Genomic DNA, 24,455 nt, shown 5'->3' with positions numbered 1-24,455 from the left:
AATACCAAGTGGTGCAGTGTGTCCTTCAGCAAGACACTTTTTTTCATGTCAGTCCAGTCTACTCAGCTGGCAAAAATGAATTGCAAATGCAATTCAAAGGGTCAGCCTTGTAATGTTCTGAGTTTCACTGAATCTTCCTGAGAACTACATTAAGGGTATGCATTAAGGGTATACATTAAGGCGGCGAGCTGGCAGAAATGTTAGCACGACAGGCGAAATGCATAGTGGTATTTCGTCTGTCATTACATTGTGAGTTCAAATTCCGCCGAGGTCGACTTTGCCTTTCATCCTTTCGGGGTTGATTAAATAAGTACCAGTTACGCACTGGGGTCGATGTAATCGACTTAATCCGTTTGTCTGTCCTTGTTTGTCCCCTCTGTGTTTAGCCCCTTGTGGGTAGTAAAGAAATAGGTATACATTAAGACGGCGAGCTGGCAGAATCATTAGCACACCAGACGAAATGCTTAGCGGTATTTCGTCTGCTGCTACGTTCTGAGTTCAAATTCCGCTGAGGTCGACTTTGCCTTTCATCCTTTTGGGGTCGATTAAATAAGTACCAGTTATGCACTGGGGTCGATATAATCGACTTAATCCAATTGTCTGTCCTTGTTTGTACCTTCTGTGTTAAGCCCCTTGTGGGTAGTAAAGAAATAGGTATGCGTGTCTGTGGAGTGCTCAGCCACTTGTATGTTAATTTCATGAGCATGCTGTTCTTTTGATTAGATCAACAGGAACACTCATTGTTGTAACTGATGGAGTGACAGTGAAATCAATATGCTACATGTTTGACCTCTGATTTTTCACTATAGGCACTTGAAGCACAAGAGAAAACCAATTGTATAGTTGCACTAATTCCTGAAGCTGAGGTAAGATGACATTATCTATTCTGTATTTATTCCCTTAGTAGACTACTATATGCATTTTATACATTATTCTATGTGCTGTTTTATTTTTGTTCTGAGTATGTTCTATATGTTACTCATTGTGTCTGCAGTTGCTTCATGTGTATTTTGTGTAACACCACATGTGTTCTTGAGCAAGACACTTTATTTCCCATTGCTCAAGTTCACTGTAGAAATGAGTTGTGATGTCACTGGTGCCAAGCTGTATTGGCCTTTGCCTTTCCCTTGGATAACATCGGTGGCATGGAGAGAGCAGGCTGGTATGCATGGCCAGCTGCTGGTCTTCCATAAACAAATTTACCCAGACTTGTACCTCGGAGGGTAACTTTTAGGCACAATTCCATGGTCATTCATGACCAAAGGGGTCTTTACCCTTACCCTTTACATAGTAGCCTTACATAGGGACAGCTTGAATGCAGAAGCAGGGCCCAGTGAGTGTATACACATAAGCATAATGCTTTTAGGACCTCACATTTTTTGAGACAGATAAACCAACATGAACACAAGGAATCACAAGTCATTTCAGTCTTTTGTTATCTCTTCTGTGAGGTCAACCTCTTGAGATCAGCCTTTACTGCTTCAAAGTCATGTCTTCCTGGACATCCCTCTTCCACAAGCCCTGTTCACTTTAAGTAATTGGCAATTCTTTATATAGATGCCTAATGCATAGGATATGTGAAGAAAAGAAAAGGATAAAGCTAGTCTGCCCTATTGGATGTGCAATGCCAGAGTACATGTACAACAAATTGAAAATATACTGAAAGAAAAATTAGACATAAGAGGTGTGCAAGAGAGAAGACTATATTAGTTTGGTTATGCGAGCTGGCAGAAACGTTAGCACGCCGGGCGAAATGCGTAGCTGTATTTAGTCTGCTGTTACGTTCTGAGTTCAAATTCCGCCGAGGTCGACTTTGCCTTTCATCCTTTCGGGGTCGATTAAATAAGTACCATTTACGCACTGGGGTCGATATAATCAACTTAATCCGTTTGTCTGTCCTTGTTTGTCCTCTCTGTGTTCAGCCCCTTGTGGGTAGTAAAGAAATAGGTTATGTGGTGTGTATAGATGAAGACAGCTGTATAAACAAAATTTAGCTGCAATGAAACAATCTCTCTTGTATTGGGGCCATAAAAGTACATTCACAAAATGCTGGAAAATGTTCGGTAAATGAGTATGGAATGTTTTGAGTTCTTAAACTATCTTTTCTCAACCTTTCCAGTGTTGGTGCCTCAAGAAAATGCATGTAGTACACTTTTAAAGTAGTTGGTGATAGGAAAAGCATTTACCATGTGCTTAGTTTGAAGGCAAAAATAAATGTTAATAATTTTGTTTTTTGTTTTTTCACAGGAATTAGCACTAAGTTGTGATTCCCAGCCATCTGTGACCAAACCTCTTCATGGAATTCCAATAAGTCTCAAAGAAACCATTATTTGCAAGGTTGGTTTATTATTAAAAAGTATATTTTCAATAATCTTTTTATGTTCAGTGGTTGCATGTATCTAGAGTAGAGTTCTTCGAACCTGATTGGGCTGATCTGTGGTGACATCATCACCTGAAAATCCAGCAGTTGTTTACAAAAGATTTCTTGGTCAAGAAAAACATGTTCTAGAATTCGACTCAAAAGTATAGTTCTGCTTCACAGCTATGATATTTCTGTTCTTTTTCTTCAGCAACAGCATATCTAAGACTCCATTATTCATTTTGTCACTTCCATTTTTTTAAGGATATAATTTGAAGGAACTTTAGCTATATTTCAGCAAAATAAGTGACCACATAACAGTTCACTGATTACCTCTGCCTTAGTGAAGGCAGAGGTATTGTTTTCAGTCATGTTTGTTTCAAGATGTCTCAAGAACCGCTGGATGGATTTGGATGAAACTTTCAGGGTTGTTTGGCCTCGTGACTGGCATGAACACATTAGATTTTGGGATCAATCCAGTACTGGACAAGGATTCTGGATTATTTTTCTGGTTTTTTAACTTAATTTTTAAGAGCAGTTGAGTTTGTTCTTAGTATTCTAGTTTGTGAGAACAGTCGAGTTTATTTCAGATATTCTCATTTTAAAAACCATCTCTAGCTAATCATTGAGAGGACGTTGGTGTTGCCTTGGCAGAGGTTTGCACTATCAGAGTGCTCTTGTTTGTTATTATGATTGCTGTGTTGGACAACTGTTATGATTTTTGTTTTGTACTTTCAACTAAAATGATTGTTACCATATTTACTGAACTCTATTCTTTTCCTCATCCTTTCTTTGATGTTAGGGACTTCGTCAAACCTGGGCTTTGGCTTCCAGCCTGTTGAACCCACCAGCCACAGATGATTCAAATTTTGTAAAGGTGTGTATTATTTATTGTGTCGTACCACAGTTGTTATCAACATTGTTGTGTTATACACTTATGATTGTTGCTGTTCTTATAATTAATTTCATATAAGTTGTGTAGTTGTTGTAGTGAATAGTGATAGCTAAACCAGAATCAACCTTTAGTACACTCCATTTTCCCTAGAATTATTTCCTTTGTCACTGCCCTGTTATTACAGGGGAGAAAACTCATACATTGATAGGATGCACCTATAGTGTGCTAAAGGTAAAAGAATACCCAACAAAAAACAAAACAAAAAAAAGACACAAGTGAATTTTTTTAATGTGAGAAATGAAAAAGAATTTTACCAAAAGTGTTAAGGTCAGTTTTAGGGTTGTAGTAGGGGTCTGATTCTATCGATAGTACCTATTGAGGATTGACCATTAAGTAGTAGCTATTGGGTACTGGTTATCAGGAAGTGGCTATGGAATAGTGTCCACTAGATAGAAGCTAATGAGGACTGACCATTGGTTCATGAGTATTAATGAGTTGTGGTATTGAATTGTAGCCAACAGAGAATGGCTATAGAGGACTGACCATTGGATAGTGGCTATGGGTTACTGGTCATCAGGTAGTCAACTCTGACCCAGTAGAGCTATGATCTGTTTCTTTATTACCCACAAGGGGCTAAACACAGAGGGGACAAACAAGGACAGACAAATGGATTAAGTCGATTACATCGACCCCAGTGTGTAACCGGTACTTAATTTATCGACCCCGAAAGGATGAAAGGCAAAGTCGACCTCGGTGGAATTTGAACTCAGAACGTAACGGCAGACGAAATACCTCTAAGCATTTCGCCCAGCATGCTAACAGTTCTGCCAGCTCGCCGCTGTTTCAGTCAGGACCATTTTATCTTTTTTATTTCAGAGACAGTGTATCTAGGACTACAGCGACCAATGTATTCTTCATTTTTTAAGAGAGTAAAAATGTGATTTGATAGATATTTAGCAGCTATTTTGTGAGGACAAGCAGTTACTTAAAACTTTTCACATAAACTTGTTTTAGTGATTTTTTGAAGAATATTGAACAGCTTCCTTTGGTTTTGCAGCCTCTGAAACTGATTCAAGGATGTTCAGTTTGAAAATGCAGACATTGATGTTTGTAAAGAAAATGTGAAGTATGTATGTGCATGTGTGTGTGTGTGTGTGTGTGTGTGTGTGTGTGAGCATGTCTGTTTGTCTGGAATGTTGTAGTTCAATGGAGTAAAGATTAGGGATAAGTGTTTTGTAGTGTATCTTGGGGTAAATGACACTGTAGATACAAGGAAAACGTATTTGTTTCTTTGCTTTGACATCATAAACTGATTGTAATATAGTGTCACTTGTTTGCAATCTTCCATATATATTCATATACTCTTTTACTTGTTTCAGTCATTTGATGGTGGCTATGCTGGAGCACCGCCTTTAGTCAAGACCAAATCGACCCTAGAACTTATTCTTTGCAAGCCTGGTACTTATTCTGTTGGTCTCTTTTGCCGAACCGCTAAGTTATGGGGATGCAAACACACCAGCATCAGTTGTCAAGCGATGTTGGGGGGGACAAACACGGACACACAAACATATAAACACACATACATACATATATATATATATCATCATCATCATCATCATCGTTTAGCGTCCGTTTTCCATGCTAGCATGGGTTGGACGGTTCTACTGGGGTCTGTGAAGCCAGAAGGCTTCATCAGGCCCAGTCAAATCTGGCAGTGTTTCTACAGCTGGATGCCCTTCCTAACGCCAACCACTCCGTGAGTGTAGTGGGTGCTTTTTACGTGCCACCCGCACAGGTGCCAGACAGAGCTGGCAAACGGCCACGAACGGATGGTGCTTTTTATGTGCCACCGGCACAGGGGTCAGGCGAGATATATATATATATATGTATATATATATATACCTATATACGATGGGCTTCTTTCAGTTTCCGTCAAACCATATCCACTCACAAGGCTTTGGTCGACCCAGGCTATAGTAGAAGACAGTTGCCCAAGGTGCCACGCAGTTGGACTGAACCTGGAACCATGTGGTTGGTAAGCAAGCTACTTACCACACAGCCACTCCTATATGTAAATTTATATTATAAACATACATAAATTATTTATTGTTTATTAATGACAGAAAAATGATGAGATGTGAATTAATGTGTTTTGTCCTTCTGAATTCATTACTTTTGTCTGATATATTTTTGAATTTCTATTTCAGTGCCTGAAAGAACTTGGGGCTATTCCATTTGTCACAACAAATGTACCACAGATTTTAATGACGTAAGCATTCATAAGTTCTTTGGTGCCATATTATCTTACATCATTGTCATCATCATCGTCATCCTCCTCCTCCTCCTCCTCCTCACCACCACCACCACCACCACTGCTGCCGCCGCTGCCACCACCACCACCACCACCACCACTACCACCACTGCCGCCGCCGCTGCCACCACCACCACCACCACCACCACCATTTAACTCTTTATCTTACCAATCTTCTGCTGGCATAAAGATCAATGAAATTCCACTAAACACTTTGTCCAGCATGCTAACAATTCTGCCAGCTCACCATCTTAATAATAATAATACTAATAATAATAATAATAATAACAATAATAATAATAATAGTAACAAATTATTATAAATGCCCTGATGCAGTACTAGGTAGTGGCTCTCATGACTTCTGATCTTAACTGATTGGAAGTGTTATCATGTACATTGTTTTGTCTTGGTATAAAAAATGGGCTACAGCAAATATTCTGCTCAATACCACAGATTTGCTTGTCAGTTGCTTGACCGTAACCAGTTGAGCATGTCCCTTAGTGGCTGACGATATGTGCATCTCTGATCAATAGCAGAAGTAGTGGGGGAGCATCATAGCCATGTGTTGAGAGGGATTCTTTGGGGTTTGAATAATTCACCTCTGGAAACATGGGTATTTCGTTCAACATTCTTAAACAACCCTTATTCAAGGATCTTTTGAGTGGGATGAGCTACTCGACCAGAAGATAATTCTAACTGGGACCCACCTGCAAGGTCATGCACTGTTTAACTTGATATGAGATCACCATGTCGCTCACATATGGTTGTGATGCATGTGCCTAGTGTACCCTTATCAGATGGGTAGTCATGATGGGTATACTGGGCTTCTTATATTTTACCGCAGTGTCACTTTGATGGCATGCACTGCTCTCTCACTCAATAATAATAATAATAATAATAATGATAGTATTCTGTAAATATCTGTATGAAAAGTATGAAGAGGCAGTTCCAGAGGGATGAGATCTTGGGAGAAAGGATTATACTTTACAACCCTGAGGTTGTGCTTACTGCCAAGAGCAAGTACTGCCTCTGTGTTTGTAGGCCTAAATGGTCACTCTAAAGGTCGTTCTATCCACCTGGAACGTTCTCACCACCCCAACCCATTTTCATCAAATTCACTGAAAGATAGAACGTTCTTCTCCCTGCTCCCCTTTATTTCCATGCTCAACTTCCTCTCCATGCTCAGTTTCCTCAACAAGCTGGAATTGATAAAGAAGAAAATATCTGCCTTCTGTTATTCTAGTTTTATCTACAATACAATCTCTTTTGGCATACACACTAGACAGTTGACAACTGTCTACTCTTATTTCTTTACTGCCCAAAAGGGACTACACACAGAGGGGACAAACAAGGACAGACAAATGGATTAAGTTGGTTATATCGACCCCAGTGCGTAACTGATACTTATTTAATCAACCCCGGAAGGATGAAAAGCAAAGTCGACCTCGTCGGAATTTGAACTCAGAATGTAGCAGCAGACGAAATGCCGCTAAGCAATTTACCCGGCGTTCTAACATTTCTTATTTCTTTATTACCCAAAAGGGGCTACACAATGAGGGGACAAACAAGGACAGACAAACTGATTAAGTCGATTATATCGACCCTAGTGTGTAACTGGTACTTATTTAATCAACCCAGGAAGGATGAAAGGCAAAGTTGACCTTGGCGGAATTTGAACTCAGAATGTAGTGGCAGACGAAATGCCGCTAAGCATTTTGTCCAGCGTGTTGAAGGAGTCCTGGGAAGAGTTCTTCCTTGAGGAGTGATGAAGCTCTGGATAGTGGATATTGACATGTTTAGACCATAACAGAGTGTTTTGTATGTAATGAACTGTTTAGCACCCAATGAAGTGGTTTGTATGTAATTATGTTTAGTAATGTAATGAAATCTTTAGTATCTAATGAAGTATTTATATGTAAAGAAGTGTTTAGATTTTAATGAAGCGTTTAGAATGTAATGAAGTATTTACTATGTCATAAAGTGTTTAGAACATCATAAAGTGTTTAGATATATGCTTCCATTTATTTAATCGTTCTAATATGCTTTTTCAGTTGTTCCTCATTACTTTTATGCTTTTATATATATTTTTTTCAGTATTTCCTGTGATAACAATATTTACGGACAAACTCGTAACCCGCATAATGCTGATCGATGCCCTGGAGGGTCCAGTGGAGGGGAAGGAGCTCTCATTGGTTATGGTGGATCAATTTTGGGTGTAGGAACAGACCAAGGTGGTAGCATTCGTTGTCCATCTCATTTTTGTGGTATTTATGGATTAAAAACGACCTTGGGTCGTTTTGGGTAAGTCTATAAAATGTTTCCCACAACATTCTTGGTCCTATAACATTTCCTTTTCATTATTATTTCCCTTTATAACAATTCCTTATTATTACAGGTTCCCTTCCTAAAATATATTTCTATAATCTAAGTTCTGTTGATCTGATGTCGTTCAATTCCTGGTCAACCCTGATCAGGCTGACGTGTGATCAGAACCATTTCACTATAGCAAAATATGCTATTCACTGTGGTGTATGTCACAGGAGAATAACTCCTTTCTTTTTACAACAACTGAGTGTTCAACACACTCAGCTTACTAGTGCACCACATCCTGGGAAACTGGTATTTTGACAAGTGTCTCATCAATCAGAAGTAGCCAGAACTCAGAACTCTTGGCTTTGTTTATACTTTCAGTGAACAAATTCTTTTTCCTGATTGATGTTTATTTTTACCAACTGATAAAAAAATCATTATTTGCACCAAGTACAGTGAGATTTATAGGATTAGATATGTTGATGTATTCTTTTCTTGTACTTGTTACAATCATTGAAATGTGGCCATACTGGGGTACTGCTTAATGTGCAGTGCAGTGAGACTAAACCTGAAGCTAGGTGATTCAAAAGCAAACTTCTTGCCCGTACTGCTATGCCTTAATTGCTGTATTAAATGCAATAACTATAATGTATGAATATCAGATTTTTAATCAATCAATCAATTAAGTAATTAATTAAGTAATTAATCAGTTAATTAAACAGTTAATTCATATTTCTTTTAAAATTCTTATTGTAGGACAGGAAGTACAAAGGCAATATTGAATCATCAAACTCTCAGTAAGAATTATAGTACTTTTCCCTCTTGTCACCATATATACACCAAGCTTTAGTGCAGTAGCTATTCACCCCTCAACCTGCTAAAAATAGTAAAGAAATCTCCCTCAAATCCTGCTTTTTTTCTTAATTATTTTTCTTCAGCCCTATAACACATAAGACCAGTTACTTGGTTTCCATGGTATATCATTGACTGAGATCCCATTAAACAGGTCGTGTTGCAGAATTCAAGGTCAGCGATTTTGATGGGAATGGACAAACCAATTACAGAGGGATGCTGAAAAGTTCCTGGCATTAGGTAAAAGAAAATACAGGAGGATCAGTTAATGATTTTATTCAACAGATTTCCGTCTCAGATTCACACACTTATTGCAGCTGTCCTTCAGTTTTCTAAGCCTTGTAAAAAAACTCAGAAGGTTGAACCTCCAAATAAGCCTTTGCGATACCCTTAAAGCCTGGAACTTTTTCAGCACCTACTCATACATTGACCCTAATACCTTACTGGTACTTAATTTCATTGATCCTAAAGGGATGAAAGGCACAGTTGACTTCAGCAGGATCTGAACTCAGAACATATATATCTGTTTCAGGAATAGTGTATCAAGGACTACACTAAGGCAAAATTCAAGGGTAGTGAGTTGACAGAATTGTTAGCACATTGGAAAAAATGCTTAGCAGTTTTTCTTTAACACATGTTCTGAGTTCAAATTTGGCTGTGGTTATATTTGTTTTTCATCATTTGGGGTCAATAAAATAAGCACCAGTCAATTACTGGATGTTAATATAATCAACTTAACTCTTCCCCACACAATTGCTGGTCTTTTGCCAAAATTAGAAAGAAACATTTATTATTTTTTTAATTGCAGTTGGGGATTCCATTGGTCCAATGACACAGACTAGTGATGGTTTAATTGTTGCAGCAAAAGCATTATTCTCTCAGGAAGTTTTTGAAATGGATCCCCAAATATCACCAATAAAATTCCAGGATCATGTAAGGAATGCATTTTGTTGATCTTCGTACATCTTTCAGAATTATTATTGTAGCTTTTGCTAGACTGCAACATCATAATCTTCACCACCACTGTTACCAGGACCACTGTCATCAGTGCCATCACCACCACACCATGGTGATGACAGCGACGATGTTGACAAAGATGATAATGATGATAATTACAATGACCACTACCACCACCATCACCACCACCACCACCACCACCACCACCACCACCACCACCACCACCACCACCACCACCACCACCACCACCACCTCCATTACCACCACAACCATCAACACCATCATCATAAATCCAATGATTTAAAAAGGAAGAAAGCATACACCATCATCATCATCGTTTAACATCCGTTTTCCGTGCTAGCACGGGCTGGACGGTTCGACCGGGGTCTGGGAAGCCAGGAAGCTGCACCAGGCTCCAGTCTGATCTGGCAGTGTTTCTACAGCTGGATGCCCTTCCTAACACCAACCACTCTGTGAGTGTAGTGGGTACTATTTACGTGCCACCGGCAAAGGCGCCAGGAGAGGCTGGCAGCGGCCACGATTTGGTAGGTGCTTTTTACGTGCCACTGGCACAGAAGCCATATATATATATATATATATATATATATATATATTAATATTGTTACGAAACGGACTGGAATCGCCCGTCGTCGCTCGCCCCGAACGGCTCACACACAAGTTCCGCCACGGAACCCAAAGAGGCGGAGAGAGGAGATACAGATAGATACTGCCACAACCTCAACAGCACAGAGATACAGAGGCACAACCCGAGATACAACCCAAAGAGGCAAGGCAACAACTGGCAACACTGGCTTATATTCAAACAACAGTTTATACGACAATTACAATTGCTACACATCAAATACATTTAAGGCAGACAACAAATCAATACATCATACGGTATACCACAGATCAAAGCATTTAACAACATGCATGTAACAATATAACAGTGTTCAGTAACGACACAAGTCCAGATCAAATAATGTTCACGATACGTCACAGTCCAATCAGAACACTTCGATACATTATACAATGTTCGTATCACAACAATTCACGTTACAATTCAACAAGTCCTTTACTCAATTCACAATGTTCTTTATCGACCACATCGACAGAGTCCTTGACTGTTCTTTTCACTGTCTCTTTACCTCGTGACACATATCAATGCACAAACACATACCTCAATTCCTAATTGCATCTGCCAGTGTCCCATTCCTCTCAATCCTGCTAATTCCTCTGAATACTGGTAAATCCTTCTGTACATATTCCCTCTGCACATATCCCAATCAGTGCCGCCAAGCTATCGCATCCCAGCTCGCTCCCAAGAACTCCAACGCTTCCAAGATTCCATCCACTCGCTCCGACCTCCAGAGTCCGTCTGTGTTCCTCGACGACCGCTCACCGACTGCCAAGACCTCACTTCGTCTCTGTCCTTCTTCCACTCCCTCATCTCCCTCTGTACCGCTCACACCCTCTCTAACTGTCCCTTAGTCTTATACTCCATCTCTCTCATGACAGCTCTACCATACTCTCTGCCTGTCCTTCTCTCTTACTGTCAATACCCTCTCCATCTGCTCTTAGATTCCCTTACTCTATCTATATCGCCTCAATCTTTTACCCTCTCCATCTGTCCCTTTCTGCTTATACCCTATCTCTATTTGCTCTCAGCCCTTAATCTGTCCCTTTTCTCTCACATTCTCCTGACCCTTTTCTCAACCGCACGAGGTCACAGGTCCTTCCAAAACCCATCAGTCCTCCATTAGACAAAAGACTGTCACATTTTCACCAGACATGATGGTGCCATTATTCCTATGTGGGTCACCAGAAACACTACACTAATTAAACCCGAAATGCACTTAGCCAACCGTAACAATATATATAGTCCAACCCATACCAACATGGACAACAGGTATTAAATAATGATATACAATATTAATTGATGATGATGATGATGATGATGATGATGATGATGCAATTCTGCTGATACAGTAGTGCTTTTGGGGCAACCAAGGAACACCACAGATCTCAAACCACCCTGCTCACCGAGGGCACCATAGCAAATGTTCCTGTCTCTTCTGTAATTTTCAGCCTATAGGCACATGCTTAGAGTAAGTCCATTCATTTGTGCCATTCTCAATACATTCATTTATATTCTTATAAATTTACTGAATTGATGGTTGTAGTAGCTCCCTTCTCTAATTATAAGAATGAATTCATTTTTCTTTTATTTTCCAGCTGTTTGAAAGCAAGAAAAACCTGCGGATTGGATATTATGTAACTGATAATGTAGCTAATACTACCCCAGCCTGCCAGAGAGCAGTTCTTGTGGCAAAGAAAGCATTGGAGGCTAAGGGACATACAGTAAGTATGCTTTTGTTGTTGCTATTATTATTATTATTATTATTATTGTTAAGGTGGCGAGCTGGCAGAATCGTTAGTATGTCGGGTGAAATAATTAGCGGTATTTTGTCGGCTGCTACTTTCTAATTTCAAATTCTGCTAAGGTCAACTTTGCTTTTCATCCTTTCGGGGTCGCTAAATTAAATACCAGTGAAACAGTGGGGTTGATGTAATCGGCTAGTCCCCTCCCCACAAATTTCAGGCCTGGTACCTTTAGTAGAAAGAATGATTATTATTATTATTATTACCATTTTTAGCAAGGACGTTGCCTTCAGGTTTGGTGCCAACAAGTCTCCTTAAATCTTCAGAATCTTTCAGAGGATTCTGTTGTTATTATTATCAATGTTTTTTATTGCATGCTTTCACAGCACAAATTAACCCAGCTTTCTGTGTGTTTCCAGTACAACTTTGTTTTTTTTTTCTTTCTTTTCTCATGTGTTTTTCTATTGCATATAAAGTATTTATTACATTATATGCATGCACTACTTTATAATAATATTTTCTGTGAGCTATGTCAGTGTATAAATTCTTGGCTTTTGATTGTGTATTTGTGTGCATCCCTTTTCATTCCTAAGGCACTTAATATTATGAAGACTGTTTCTACATTTGTCCCCACACATTCTTATTTCTCAAGGGGCTAAACATAGAGGGGACAAACAAGGACATACAAAAGAATTAAGTCGATTACATTGACCCCAGTGTGTAACTGGTACTTATTTAATCGACTCCAAAAGGATGAAAGGCTAAGTCGACTTTGGTGGAATTTGAACTCAGAACATAGCGGCAGACGAAATACCGTTATGTATTTCACCAAGCATGCTATCGTTTCTGCCATCTTGCCGCACACACTCTGGCTGTCTCTATTTACAGGTCTTTATTATTATATTTATAATAAGGGCAATGGAATGGCAGAATCATTAGAATATCAGAGAAAATGAATTGCAGATTTCTTCTGATTTTTTACATTATGGGTTAAAATCTCACCAAGCTCAAATTTGTCTTTCATCCTTTTGGGGTTGATAAAATAAAACATTTGTCAAATACTAAGGATCAGTGGTATCAACTAGACCACTCTCTTTAAAATTAGTCTTGTACCTCAAGTACAAACAATTACTATGGTTATTATTTACTTGAAAATAACAAGATATAATTTGGAAAACATACATGGAAATATTCAAGGTTATCAAATGCTGTGTGAGAATGCCAGAATATTTATAGATTCTTATATTGTCATTTTCTGGAAAGTACCTATGTCTATCCTAACAGGCAATCTATCAAGAATCTTTTCAGAAGGAATTGGGTACCATTTCATTTGTATCCTTCAACCAACCACAATCTAGATGCAATTCACAATGCAGGACCAAGAAGCTCTGTTTTCCATTAGTTTTGGTAGAACATCGGTTTCGTGTTACGTGTCTCTGTCAATAACATTAATTTAGTTGAATGGTCCTTTTCTTCTATTAGGGTGTGAATGTCTCCAAAACACAACATCCAATATGGCCTCTTGTTCAGCATGCTAGCAGTGGCTAACAAAGCCTATGTTGCACTGTACAATAGTAGTAGTAGTAGTAGAGATGAGTAAAATGTGTCTATAAATCTCTTTGGTTTTATGTTCTCATCATGAGATATTTTGAAACATCAAAGCAGTCTTGAAGTTTCTTCATTCTTCAGGTTTTATTCCACAAAGAAGAATCCTCTCTACAGACACTCTGAAAACAGCAAGCCTTGTTAATTTGAAATACTTAATTGCAAATGTTTTGAAGTTTATTACAGGCACTTCAGGCTGAAAATGTTTTTCTTACTGTGAGTAATGTCAAACCCAATGTTCTTGAAGTCACTGATCTTCTTGGGTTGTGTATCATCCATCCTCTCTAATCTTTCACACATAACAGATGTTCTGCCTACTAGATTCACTCACAACTTTTTGGTTGGCCTGAGGCTATATTAGAGGACACCTGCCTAAAGAGCTGTGCAGTGTGACAGAACCTGAAACCATGTGGTTGAGAAGCACAACTGGAACAAATTGGCAGGTGGCTTCCATCATCTTTGATGGTCACATGCTCATTCTTTATTGTGAAGGCAAGATCATTAGCATAGCAGAAGCCAGAGAGATATGCAATTGTGCAAATAATAATTAGGATGAGAGACTATATTCCCACGTTGCTAACAAAACACTATATCTTCATGTGCTTGCTCATTCTTTCTATTATTCTATTCATAACTTTGCTAACTTTGAAATTATTTGTATGACTGACAGCATTGTTTGATTTTGTTTTGCCACCTTTAACTGACACATATATGTGTTAATGAATTCAGGCAAAGGTATATATATGTATATATATATAATACAAATAAGAAAATGAAGAAACAAATTTAGTTTGCTCATCAACTTTTGGATATTATAATGTTGGATTATTTATTCATTTAACAAAGTGAGAACATCAATAGCATACATATATATTTTATAATTCAATACATATAAGATATAAGATAAGAATACAAATTATAAAAGTCTATAATTTGTATTCTTATCTTATATGTATTGAATTATAAGATATATATGTATGCTATTGATGTTCTCATTTTGTTAGATGAATAAATAATCCAACATTATAATATCCGAAAGTTGATGAACAAACTAAATTTGCTTCTCCATTTTCTTATTTGTATTATAAACTTACAGTAAAAATATTTCTTTACCTTCACCCATTTAATACAATAAATGAGTTAATTGCATTGCAATTAAAAATATTTATGCATTAAGAATCTGGGTACTGTACCAACAGTATATTGGATAAATGCTATCCCATAGTGAGTTACACCCATAACCCCTATCTTACTTTGTACTATATATATATATATATATATATATATATATATATCATCATCATCATCATCATTTAACGTCCATTGTCCATGGTGGCATGGGTTGGATGGTTTGACCGGAGCTAGCAAGCTGGAAGGCTGCATCAGACTCCAGTCTGATTTAGCATGGTTTCTATGGCTGGACACCCTTCCTAATGCTAACCACTCCAAAAATGTAATGGGTGCTGTTACATTCCACTGGCACAGGTGCCATTTGTGTGACACCAGCATTGGTCAATAGAAAAGGACCAATTCTTCTCCATGACAACGCTCAGCCACACATCGTCCAGCTGACCCTGGAGAAGTTGAATGAATTGGGCTACAAAACTCTGCCTCATATGCCAAACTCACAAGACCTTTTGCCTACCAACTATCACTTTTTCAAGCATTTTGACAACTTCCTGCATGCTTCAAAAACCAAGACAATGCCAAACACACCTTCAATTACTTCATCACCACCAGAACGTAGGATTTTTACGTTACTGGCATAAATAAACTTGTTTCGTGCTGACAAAAGTGTGTTGATTCTGATGGTGTTTATTTCGATTAATTAAGTTTTGTTTAAGCCGAGATATGTGCATCTGAATTTAAAGATTAAAAACTGCAAGAACTTTCTTGACAACCTAATATATATACACACACACACCACACACACAACCACACACACAACACACACACACACACACACACACAACACACACACACACACACACACACACACACACACACACATATATTGTTCATGTCATAGGAATTTAAAAACTTTGAGAGATATAAAATAAATTCTTTCTTGGCCGTAGAACTTGAAATGGATAAAACTATAAGTTATATTTTGTAGATAACCAATGGTTTTTAACCCAATATTTACACACTATTATTTATAGCTTTAGCCACTACATCATCCAGTGAAAAAAAAGAAATCATATATAGGCACAGGAGTGGCTGTGTGGTAAGTAGCTTGTTTACCAACTATATGGTTCAAGGTCCAGTCCCATTGCGTGGCACCTTGGGCAAGTGTCTTCTACTATAGCCTCAGGCCGACCAAAACCTTGTGTGTGGATTTGGTGGACAGAAACTGAAAGAAGCTTGTCGTATGCATACATACATACAGACCTTATGAAATAGATCCCCACTTCTAATTAATTGCTGATCCAGGGCAGACAACCCATCCTCACTAATATTTTTTTCTCTGATGGCTGTTTGATCAAACATAGACACATACATACATACATACATACATACATACATACATACATACATACATACATGTATGTATGTATGTATGTATGTATGTATGTATGTATGTATGTATGTATGTATGTATGTTTAGCAAACACTATATATATATTATCACTATACACATTCCATTTCTACAAGAGTACCAATCTTAAAGATACATACATTTCTCCTAAACTCTTTTCCAGAAAATTCTGCCAATTTGCAACACCCCAAAAGTAGGTGCTTTTGGTACCAAGGGATATAACTCTTAACTTAAGCCTTGCTCCATTTGTTTCATCATCTTTTTCACAACAACCACAACAATAGTTGTCATAATTATTTCCATGACTGGCATCTCTGAAGAGCGCAGGGTTACATAGCTGGAATGTTACCTAACATTCTGTTGAACCCCTAGTGCGAAACTCATTGTTAGAATCAGCTGTAATGAATATATAGTACTGTGTACTTCGTTTAATGTGTGTGTGTGTGTGTGTGTGTGTATATATATATATATATATATATATATATATATATATATATATATATATATATATATATATATATACATACATACATATATACATATATGTATGCGTGTATTTCTCAATTTTTCAGTTATTCCTAGTCAGACTTTATGACATTTAAATACATTTCAGTCCTAATTCACTCTGTGTTGTGCTTAAAGAACATATTATGTAATTAATAACAACTGTATAAAGCACAATTATACAAATTAAGTTATGCAAAATGGTGCTTACCAAATTTATGACTGACTGCTCCATGTGGTAGCTGGTTATTCAATGTTATTCATTGATGAAAGGCACCAGATGTCTCCTTTGAGGAACAGCCAACAAACCATGAAAAAGTCTGTCAGGAGACTGTGTATATTATATTTGCTGCTGTAGTGAAGAATACACCTCCAAAAAATGATGCTGTTTTATTTAAATTTCAGATGATTGAATTTACTCCACCCAGAGTTTTGGATGCTTTGTGTTTGGCAGTGAAAATATTGTGGTTGGATGGCCGAATAAAGACCAGATATATGTAAGTATTGTATGGAGCAAAGTCCAGAGTTTCAAGAAACTTGTGAGGGTTTGTGTTGACAATAATTATTCCAATAAATTTGATTATTATAAGGAGCAAAATGTCTGTTTCAAGCTCTTGCTCAGAGAAGAGAAGAAATACAGATGTTGGTGCCGGTGACATGTAAAAGGGCACCATTCGAGCATGATCGTTACCAACGTCACCTTATTGGCACCTGTGCCAGTGGCATGTGTAAAAAGATTTGAGCGAGGCATGCCAGTACTGCCTGACTGGCCCCGTGCTGGTGGCACGTAAAAAGCACCCACTACACTCTCAGAGTGGTTGGCATTAGGAAGGACATCCAGCTGTAGAAACTCTGCCAGATCAAGATTGGAGCCTGGTGCGGCCGTCTGGTTTGCCAGCGCTCAATCAAAATCGTCCAACCCATGCTAGCATGGAAAGCGGATGTTAAACGATGATGAGGATGATGATGATGATGATATAGGAAACACTTCTGTCTTCTTTTATTCTCTGTTGAAACCAAGAGCCTAAAGTTTAAGATTTTCCTTTCTTGTGTCAATTTAATTTATCAACATTCTATGAAACCTTCTGATTATTGGTTTCAAATTTTAGCACAAGTCCAGCAATTTTGAGGAAGCAGGTAAGTCTACTACATCAACCCTGGTGTTCATCACCCCATCAATGGAGGTCATATTACAGAAATCCATTTTAGGACGGGAATCTGTGATAATAGGGAAATATTATAAGAGGATCCATGGTGCCAAGAGGGATTGGGAAAACATTTTATAAACTTACTCCAAAGTTGACTGCGGGAGAATTTGAAATCAGAATGTAAAGACGGACAAAAAGCTGTCAAGCATTTTGCTCAGCATGCTAACGGTTCTACCAGCTTGCCGCCTTATGAAGCCTTCTAATAATTGCATAAGTATCTTAAGTTAAGACTCAATGGCCAAAATTACATAGATAATATCTTGGGATTGGATCACTACATCATAAGTACTATTATAGATGCACACTTTCAATGTATCAAAGAATATTTTTTGTTGAGGCAAATGGTTTAGTGATTAGAGTGTTGGGTTCATGATCATAAGATTGTGGTTTTGATTCCTGGACCAGGCGATGTGTTGTGTTCTTGAGCAAAACATTTCATTTCACATAAAAAAGCACTAAGTCCACTCTGCTGAGTGGTTGGTATTAGGAAGGACATCCAGCTGTAAAAATCCTGCCAAAACAGTTACAGAGGTCTGGTGCAAGCTTTGGCCTGGCCAGCTCTTGTGGTAACATCCCACCCATGCTAGCATGGAAAATAGACATTATGATGATGATGATGATGATGATAACAATGATGAAAGTGTATTAACGAAAATGTAACAAGAAGAAGAAGAAGAAGAAGAAGAAGTACAACTACAACAATAATAATCCTTTCTGCTATAGGCAGAAGGCCTGAAATTTGAGGAGAGGGGGTTAGTTGATTATATTGACTCCAGTGCATAACTGGTACTTATTTCATTAACCCTGAAAAGATGGACTTGATGAAATAAATATCAGCTGAGCACGTTTCATCAACCAAGCAGAGGTGGAAGTTTCAGTGAAAGAGCTCTTTGCCCTCAAAGGACAAGAACTGGTATCAGCATGGGATTAGAGAACTGGCAGAAAGGTGGCTTCAGATGGTGCAACACAATGACCTCTACTTTGAATGCTTGGCTGCTTTTGTTGTAATTTAATGGATAAAGCAAATAAGTTACCAAAATATCGAAAAAAAATTTCTCTCAACATAATAATAATAAGGGTTACATTTAAACTAAAATGTGGAGACACAATGGCCCAGTAGTTAGGGCAGCGGACTCGCGGTCGGAGGATTACAGTTTTGATTCCCAGACCGGGCGTTGTGTGTGTTTATTGAGCGAAAACCCCTAAAAGTTCCACGAGGCTCCAGCAGGGGTTGTGGCGATCCTTGTTGTACTCTTTCACCCCAACATTCTCTCACTCTTTCTTTCTGTTTCTGAGTAATGCTGTGATGGACTGGCATCCCGTCCATCTGGGGGGAACACATATGCCTCAGAAACTGGGAAACCGGGCCCATGAGCCTCGCTAGGCTTGAGAAGGGCGACATTTATTGTTTTAAACTGAAATAGAATACAAACTGTAAGTTATGTTTTAATATTGGTTTCAAATTTTGGCACAAGCCCAGCATGTTTGGGGGAGTGGGGAGTTGATGACATTAAACCCTGTTCTCAACTGGTACTTATTTTATTGAGCCTGAAAATATGAAAGCCAAAGTCAACCCCGGCAGAATTTGAACTCAGAACACAAAGACAGATGAAATACCACTAAGCATTTTTCTTGGCATATTACATTTTAATATTACTATATATCATAGGGTGGTGAGCTGGCTGAATCATTAGCATGCCAGTTAAAATGCTTGGTGGCATTTTAACCATCTTTATGTTCTGAGGTCAAATTCTGACACGGTCAACTTTGTCTTTCATTCTTTCAGAGTTGATAAAATAAGGACCAATTGAGGGCTAGAGTTGATGTAACTGACTTTAACCCATGCCCAAGAATGCTGGCTTTGTGCCAAAGTTTGAAACCAGTATTAACGTATATTATCCGGTCACAAGCTGGCAGAATTGTCAGCATGTCTGTCAAAGTGCTTAGCAGCATTTTATCTATCTTTACGATCTGAGTTCAAATCCCGCCAAAGATGACTTTGCCTTTCATACTCTAGGAGTTGATAAAATAAGGACCCATTGAGCATTGGAGTCAATGCAATCAACTTACCCCTCTCCTAAAATTGCTGACCATGTGCCAAAATTTGAAACTAATATTACTATATATTGTAATTTTGCAAAGGTCAACTTTGCCTTAGATGTTCTTGGGAGGGTCAATGTAATAAATGCCAGTTGAACACTGGGGTCAATGTAATCGACTTGCCCCTCCCCTCAAATTTCTGGCCTTGTGTCTATAGTAGAAAGGAATATTACTATATATCTTTTATTTTATCTTTTAATTGTTTTGATCATTGAACTGTAGCCATGGTGCGGTCGAGGTTTGAAGAATTTAATCAAATAAATGGACACCAGTACTTATATTTTGTGTCAGGTATTTATTCTATCAGTTGCTTTTGCTGAACTGCTAAGTTACAGGGACATAAACAAACCAATACTGGTTGTCAAGTAGCAATGAGTGGGGGAATATAAAAACGCATGCACACTCATCTGTACACACAAACTCTCTCTCTCTCACACATACACACACACTCTCTCACGCACACACACATGATGAGCACACTTTCCATCTCTCAAGTTCATGCACAAGGCATTGGTCAACCTCATGCTATAACAGAAGATGTATGTCGAAGGTGCCATACATAGTGACTGAACCTGAAACCACATGGTTGTAAAACAAGCTCCTTAACCACACATCCATGCCTGTGCCTTTATATTTTTTTCTCCCTCTTGTTTTTTCAGAAAACATGAAAAACCAAGTAAAGAAATGTTATGGGAAAGGATGTTTGAAGGATTTAACAGAATTATTTCTGCCCTCATCTACCCTTTGGTAAGTAATTTTTTCTAAATGCTAAATATTTTTCTGCTATATTCTTTTATATGTTTAGCATGTTTTTAGCCTGCTAATTTAATATAATGTTTGGTCATCCTTCGATTGCTGTTAGAATCAATCCAGTAAGGAACAACAACAACTCACGTGAGATTTGTGAAGACTTCATGTACATGAGGGGTTTATTCTGATCATTTACATTCAATAGAACAGAATGGAATTTGAATAAGGAAAAGTTTTCGTCTTGCTGCATTCCATGACTGGTGAGAGAGGATTTAAGAAAATTCAAATAAACGAGAAGTTGTCTTGTAGCAGGAACAGAGATGGAGAAACCGTGGCTAGTTGCAGGCAGTGTGTGAGAGAAAGAGAATGTTACCTGTCTGTGTACATCTTTTATAGCTAATTAACGAGCGCCACCTAGTTGCTAACAATGTGACAGGGGAAATAACTATAGATGACTCTCATTAAAACATGATGGCACTGGATTCAAATAAGGTTACCTAAATATGTTTCAGCCCTAATGCTGTGGCCATGCTGGGGCACTGCTGTAAATGTAAGATGCAAAAATCATGTCCATGGGGCAGAAATGCTGTTAAGTTATGGATCAAACTGCTGATCTTGATAAAACTGTTGAGCTGGAAGAATTGTTTCTGTGCTGGTGTCCTGTCTTTATGCTTTGAATTCAAATTCTGCTAAGGTCAAATTTACCTTTCGTCCTTTCAGGGTTGATAAAATAATTACCTGCTAACCCTTTCGTTACTGTATTTATTTTGATATGCTCTGTGTTTCTTTCAATTACTTTAAATATAACAAAGAATTTAGTAAAATAACTTAGTTATCATTCAGCTAGTTTTAGGAACATAAATTGTGACTAATGTTTGGTGGAAGATTTTAATTAAAAACTTATGAAAACAAGACATTTGTACTCAGAGCCAGAGCCGGTTTCAGCCGGGTTGGTAATGAAAGGGTTAAACCCTGGGGTCAATCTAATTGACTTAGTCCCTCCCCAGAAATTACTGAAATTCTGCCAAAATTTGAAACCAAATTGCTGATCTTGATTTAGAGTTCAAACTTTACTTACACTTATTTAACTCTTTTGATACCAACCTGCCTGAGACTGTTCCTGATTTTATGAGACAGGCTTACTGTTTAAAGTGAAGGTGCATAGCTCAGTGGTTAGAGCATTCAGCTCACGATTGTAAGGTCATAAGTTCAATTCCTGGTAGTGCATTGTGTCTTTGAGCAACACAATTTATTTCACATTGCTCCAGTCTTCTCACCTGGTAAGAATGAGTTGTGCCTATAATTCAAAGGTGCAATCTTGTCACATTATGTGCCACTCTGAATCTCCTTGAGAACTACATTAAAGGTAGCATGTCTGTGGAGTGCTCAGCCACTTGCACATTAATTTCCAGGGCAGGCTTTTCTGTTGATCGAACCAACTGGAACTCTCATCATCATAACAGATGGAGTACCCGTAGGAATATTATAATCTTCCATCAAAATTTTGCTAATTTGTTCCAGAAACCAGCTTAATAATGACAATGTTATTTCACTAATATCATCATAATTTAAAAAATTAATTGAAACAGAAGCAGTATATATATATATAGAAATAAAATAACAAAAGTTTTAATTAGGGTGAGTCACAACCTTCTGAATGAAAATCTCTAAATTGTCACTTGATTTGCTAGAAACAGCAATATACCTTTTTCAAATCACACTCTCTTCGTATACATGCCACTAGAAATGCAGCGAGTGGTACTAATAATTATTCTATATTAGATATCGCTGTCGTCACTATTTAACTTCACATGTGGTCTAGGGGGTAGTAGGTGTCCTGGGATTCACCCAGGAGGTTTGGGTTTCAATCCTGACAAAGGAATGTTTATATTTTTATTCAACTCATGCCAGCATGGAAAGCAGATATGATGATGATGATGACGATGATGATGATGATGACGATGATGATGTTGACGATGATGACGTTGATGATGATGATGACGATGATGATGATGATGATGATGATGACAATGATGATGATGATGACGATGATGATGATGACGATGATGACGATGATGATGATGATGACGATGATGATGATGATGATGATGATGATGATGATGATGATGATGATGATGATGACGATCACAAATATGTGAAAGAAAAGGAATTTCACAATAAGTTATTTCAGACAGTGAAATTAATTAAAAAATAAAAAGGAAAGAAAGACAACTAAATTATTCTTTTTTAAAAATGTCTGTCCGATATTTTAGTTTCTCATTATTTTCCCATCTTGAAGTTAATTTCAACTATTTTGCAGGACAAAACATCATCTCGATTCCTGTCAGTAATGGATGGAATGACGTGAGTTTGAAATTTGTTACTATGCATATGATTGTATATTTTCCTTCCTCTCTCTTTCTCTCTCTTTATGTATGTATGTATGTATGTATGTATGTATGTCATTATTCAGTTTATTTCAAGATTTCTTGCCTATAGAGAAAGAATTGGTTTCTAACCTAGATCCAAGGTTCCTTCATTGGAATTTCAGCATCAATAACAGGGTATTTTTGTATGTATGTATGTATGTATGTATGTGCAGATTTGCATGTTTTATGTATGTATTCTCATGCATACTGTCACATATCTAGACATGCTCATATATATTCAAATGATAAAATTCTGGAAAGTTTTACAGATTTTTACAGTTCCAGTGATGGATTGGATCTGTAATCTTCAAATTAGCTTTCTCCTTTCTGCTTTTGAGAAGCCTAATTTCTCAAGATTGGTATTTAGGCAGTGTGTTACATATCCCAGGGCCCCAATAATTACAGGTATAAATCTGAACTTGTAATCTGGATAGAGTAACTGCAGATTTCTCAATAGTTCAGCAGTTTTATATTAACATCTGCTGGCAGCTAATTTCCACAACTGTGCACAGTTTCTCTTCTCTATCCCAAATCATTATATCAGGTCTGTTGAGCTTACATTTTATTGAGGTCTTCACTGGTACATTCCACCAGTATTCCTTTTCATTATGAGTGGCTATGGCTTCTACCATATTGTTGGTTTTATTTCTTTGTCCCTGGGATTATCCTTCCAACAGATTTCATTATAGAGTGTCCTAGCTACAATGCCATATCTCATCGGTAGATAATACCAGGATGACATTTTTGGACAATTACTTATGATGTGGGTGATATCTTCAGTGTGAATTCCACCAAGTCTGCATCGGTTGTCATATTTTACAGTTTTTCTCACATCTTTATCCCTTTTGTACATCATGTACTTGGTTGATACTTCCTGTTCCTGTATGTATATATGTATGCATGTATATATATATATATATATATATATATATACACATACATATATATATATATATGTATATATATACATATATGCATATCTTTTAAATTTGTTTATGGGAAATGTTTTGATAATGCAAATAAAGATACTATTCTATTATACTGGCCACAGTCTAATGATGCTGACTGGTGAACCAGTTTTGGGGGATTCCATCAAGCTGTACCAATATAATATGGGATAAATATAGTAATAATAACAATAATAATCTTTCAACTTCTCTGCATTAAGATCTGAAATGTATGATCTTCTCTACTCTGATGACGGAGACTCATCTCATCCAATATTAATTGCATCCATACAACTGCATGTTGTGA

At 37.6% G+C, this 24,455-nt stretch overlaps 1 protein-coding gene across 5 annotated transcripts in view; it reads left to right on the top strand.

Annotated features, from left to right (window-relative positions):
- The window catches only part of LOC115214225 (fatty-acid amide hydrolase 1-like), a 260,401-nt gene that overhangs the window by 223,995 nt on the left and 11,951 nt on the right, over window positions 1-24,455 (top strand). For 3 of the 5 annotated variants that reach the window (XM_036504605.1, XM_029783338.2, XM_029783340.2), the window contains exons 4-14: window positions 810-866; window positions 2,248-2,337; window positions 3,162-3,236; window positions 5,462-5,523; window positions 7,660-7,866; window positions 8,632-8,672; window positions 9,536-9,660; window positions 11,920-12,045; window positions 17,120-17,211; window positions 20,682-20,769; window positions 23,093-23,136. In XM_036504605.1, coding sequence (XP_036360498.1) covers window positions 810-866; window positions 2,248-2,337; window positions 3,162-3,236; window positions 5,462-5,523; window positions 7,660-7,866; window positions 8,632-8,672; window positions 9,536-9,660; window positions 11,920-12,045; window positions 17,120-17,211; window positions 20,682-20,769; window positions 23,093-23,136 — 1,007 coding nt within the window. The remainder of the gene's footprint in view (window positions 1-809; window positions 867-2,247; window positions 2,338-3,161; window positions 3,237-5,461; window positions 5,524-7,659; window positions 7,867-8,631; window positions 8,673-9,535; window positions 9,661-11,919; window positions 12,046-17,119; window positions 17,212-20,681; window positions 20,770-23,092; window positions 23,137-24,455) is intronic. The other 2 variants (XM_036504607.1, XM_036504608.1) reach the window with 2 other exon arrangements.

The sequence above is a fragment of the Octopus sinensis genome, linkage group LG7 (assembly GCF_006345805.1).
Source record: "Octopus sinensis linkage group LG7, ASM634580v1, whole genome shotgun sequence".
Lineage (NCBI taxonomy): Eukaryota > Metazoa > Mollusca > Cephalopoda > Octopoda > Octopodidae > Octopus > Octopus sinensis.
Note: the sequence above shows the minus strand (reverse complement) of the source record. Positions and strands in the feature narration are given on the sequence as shown.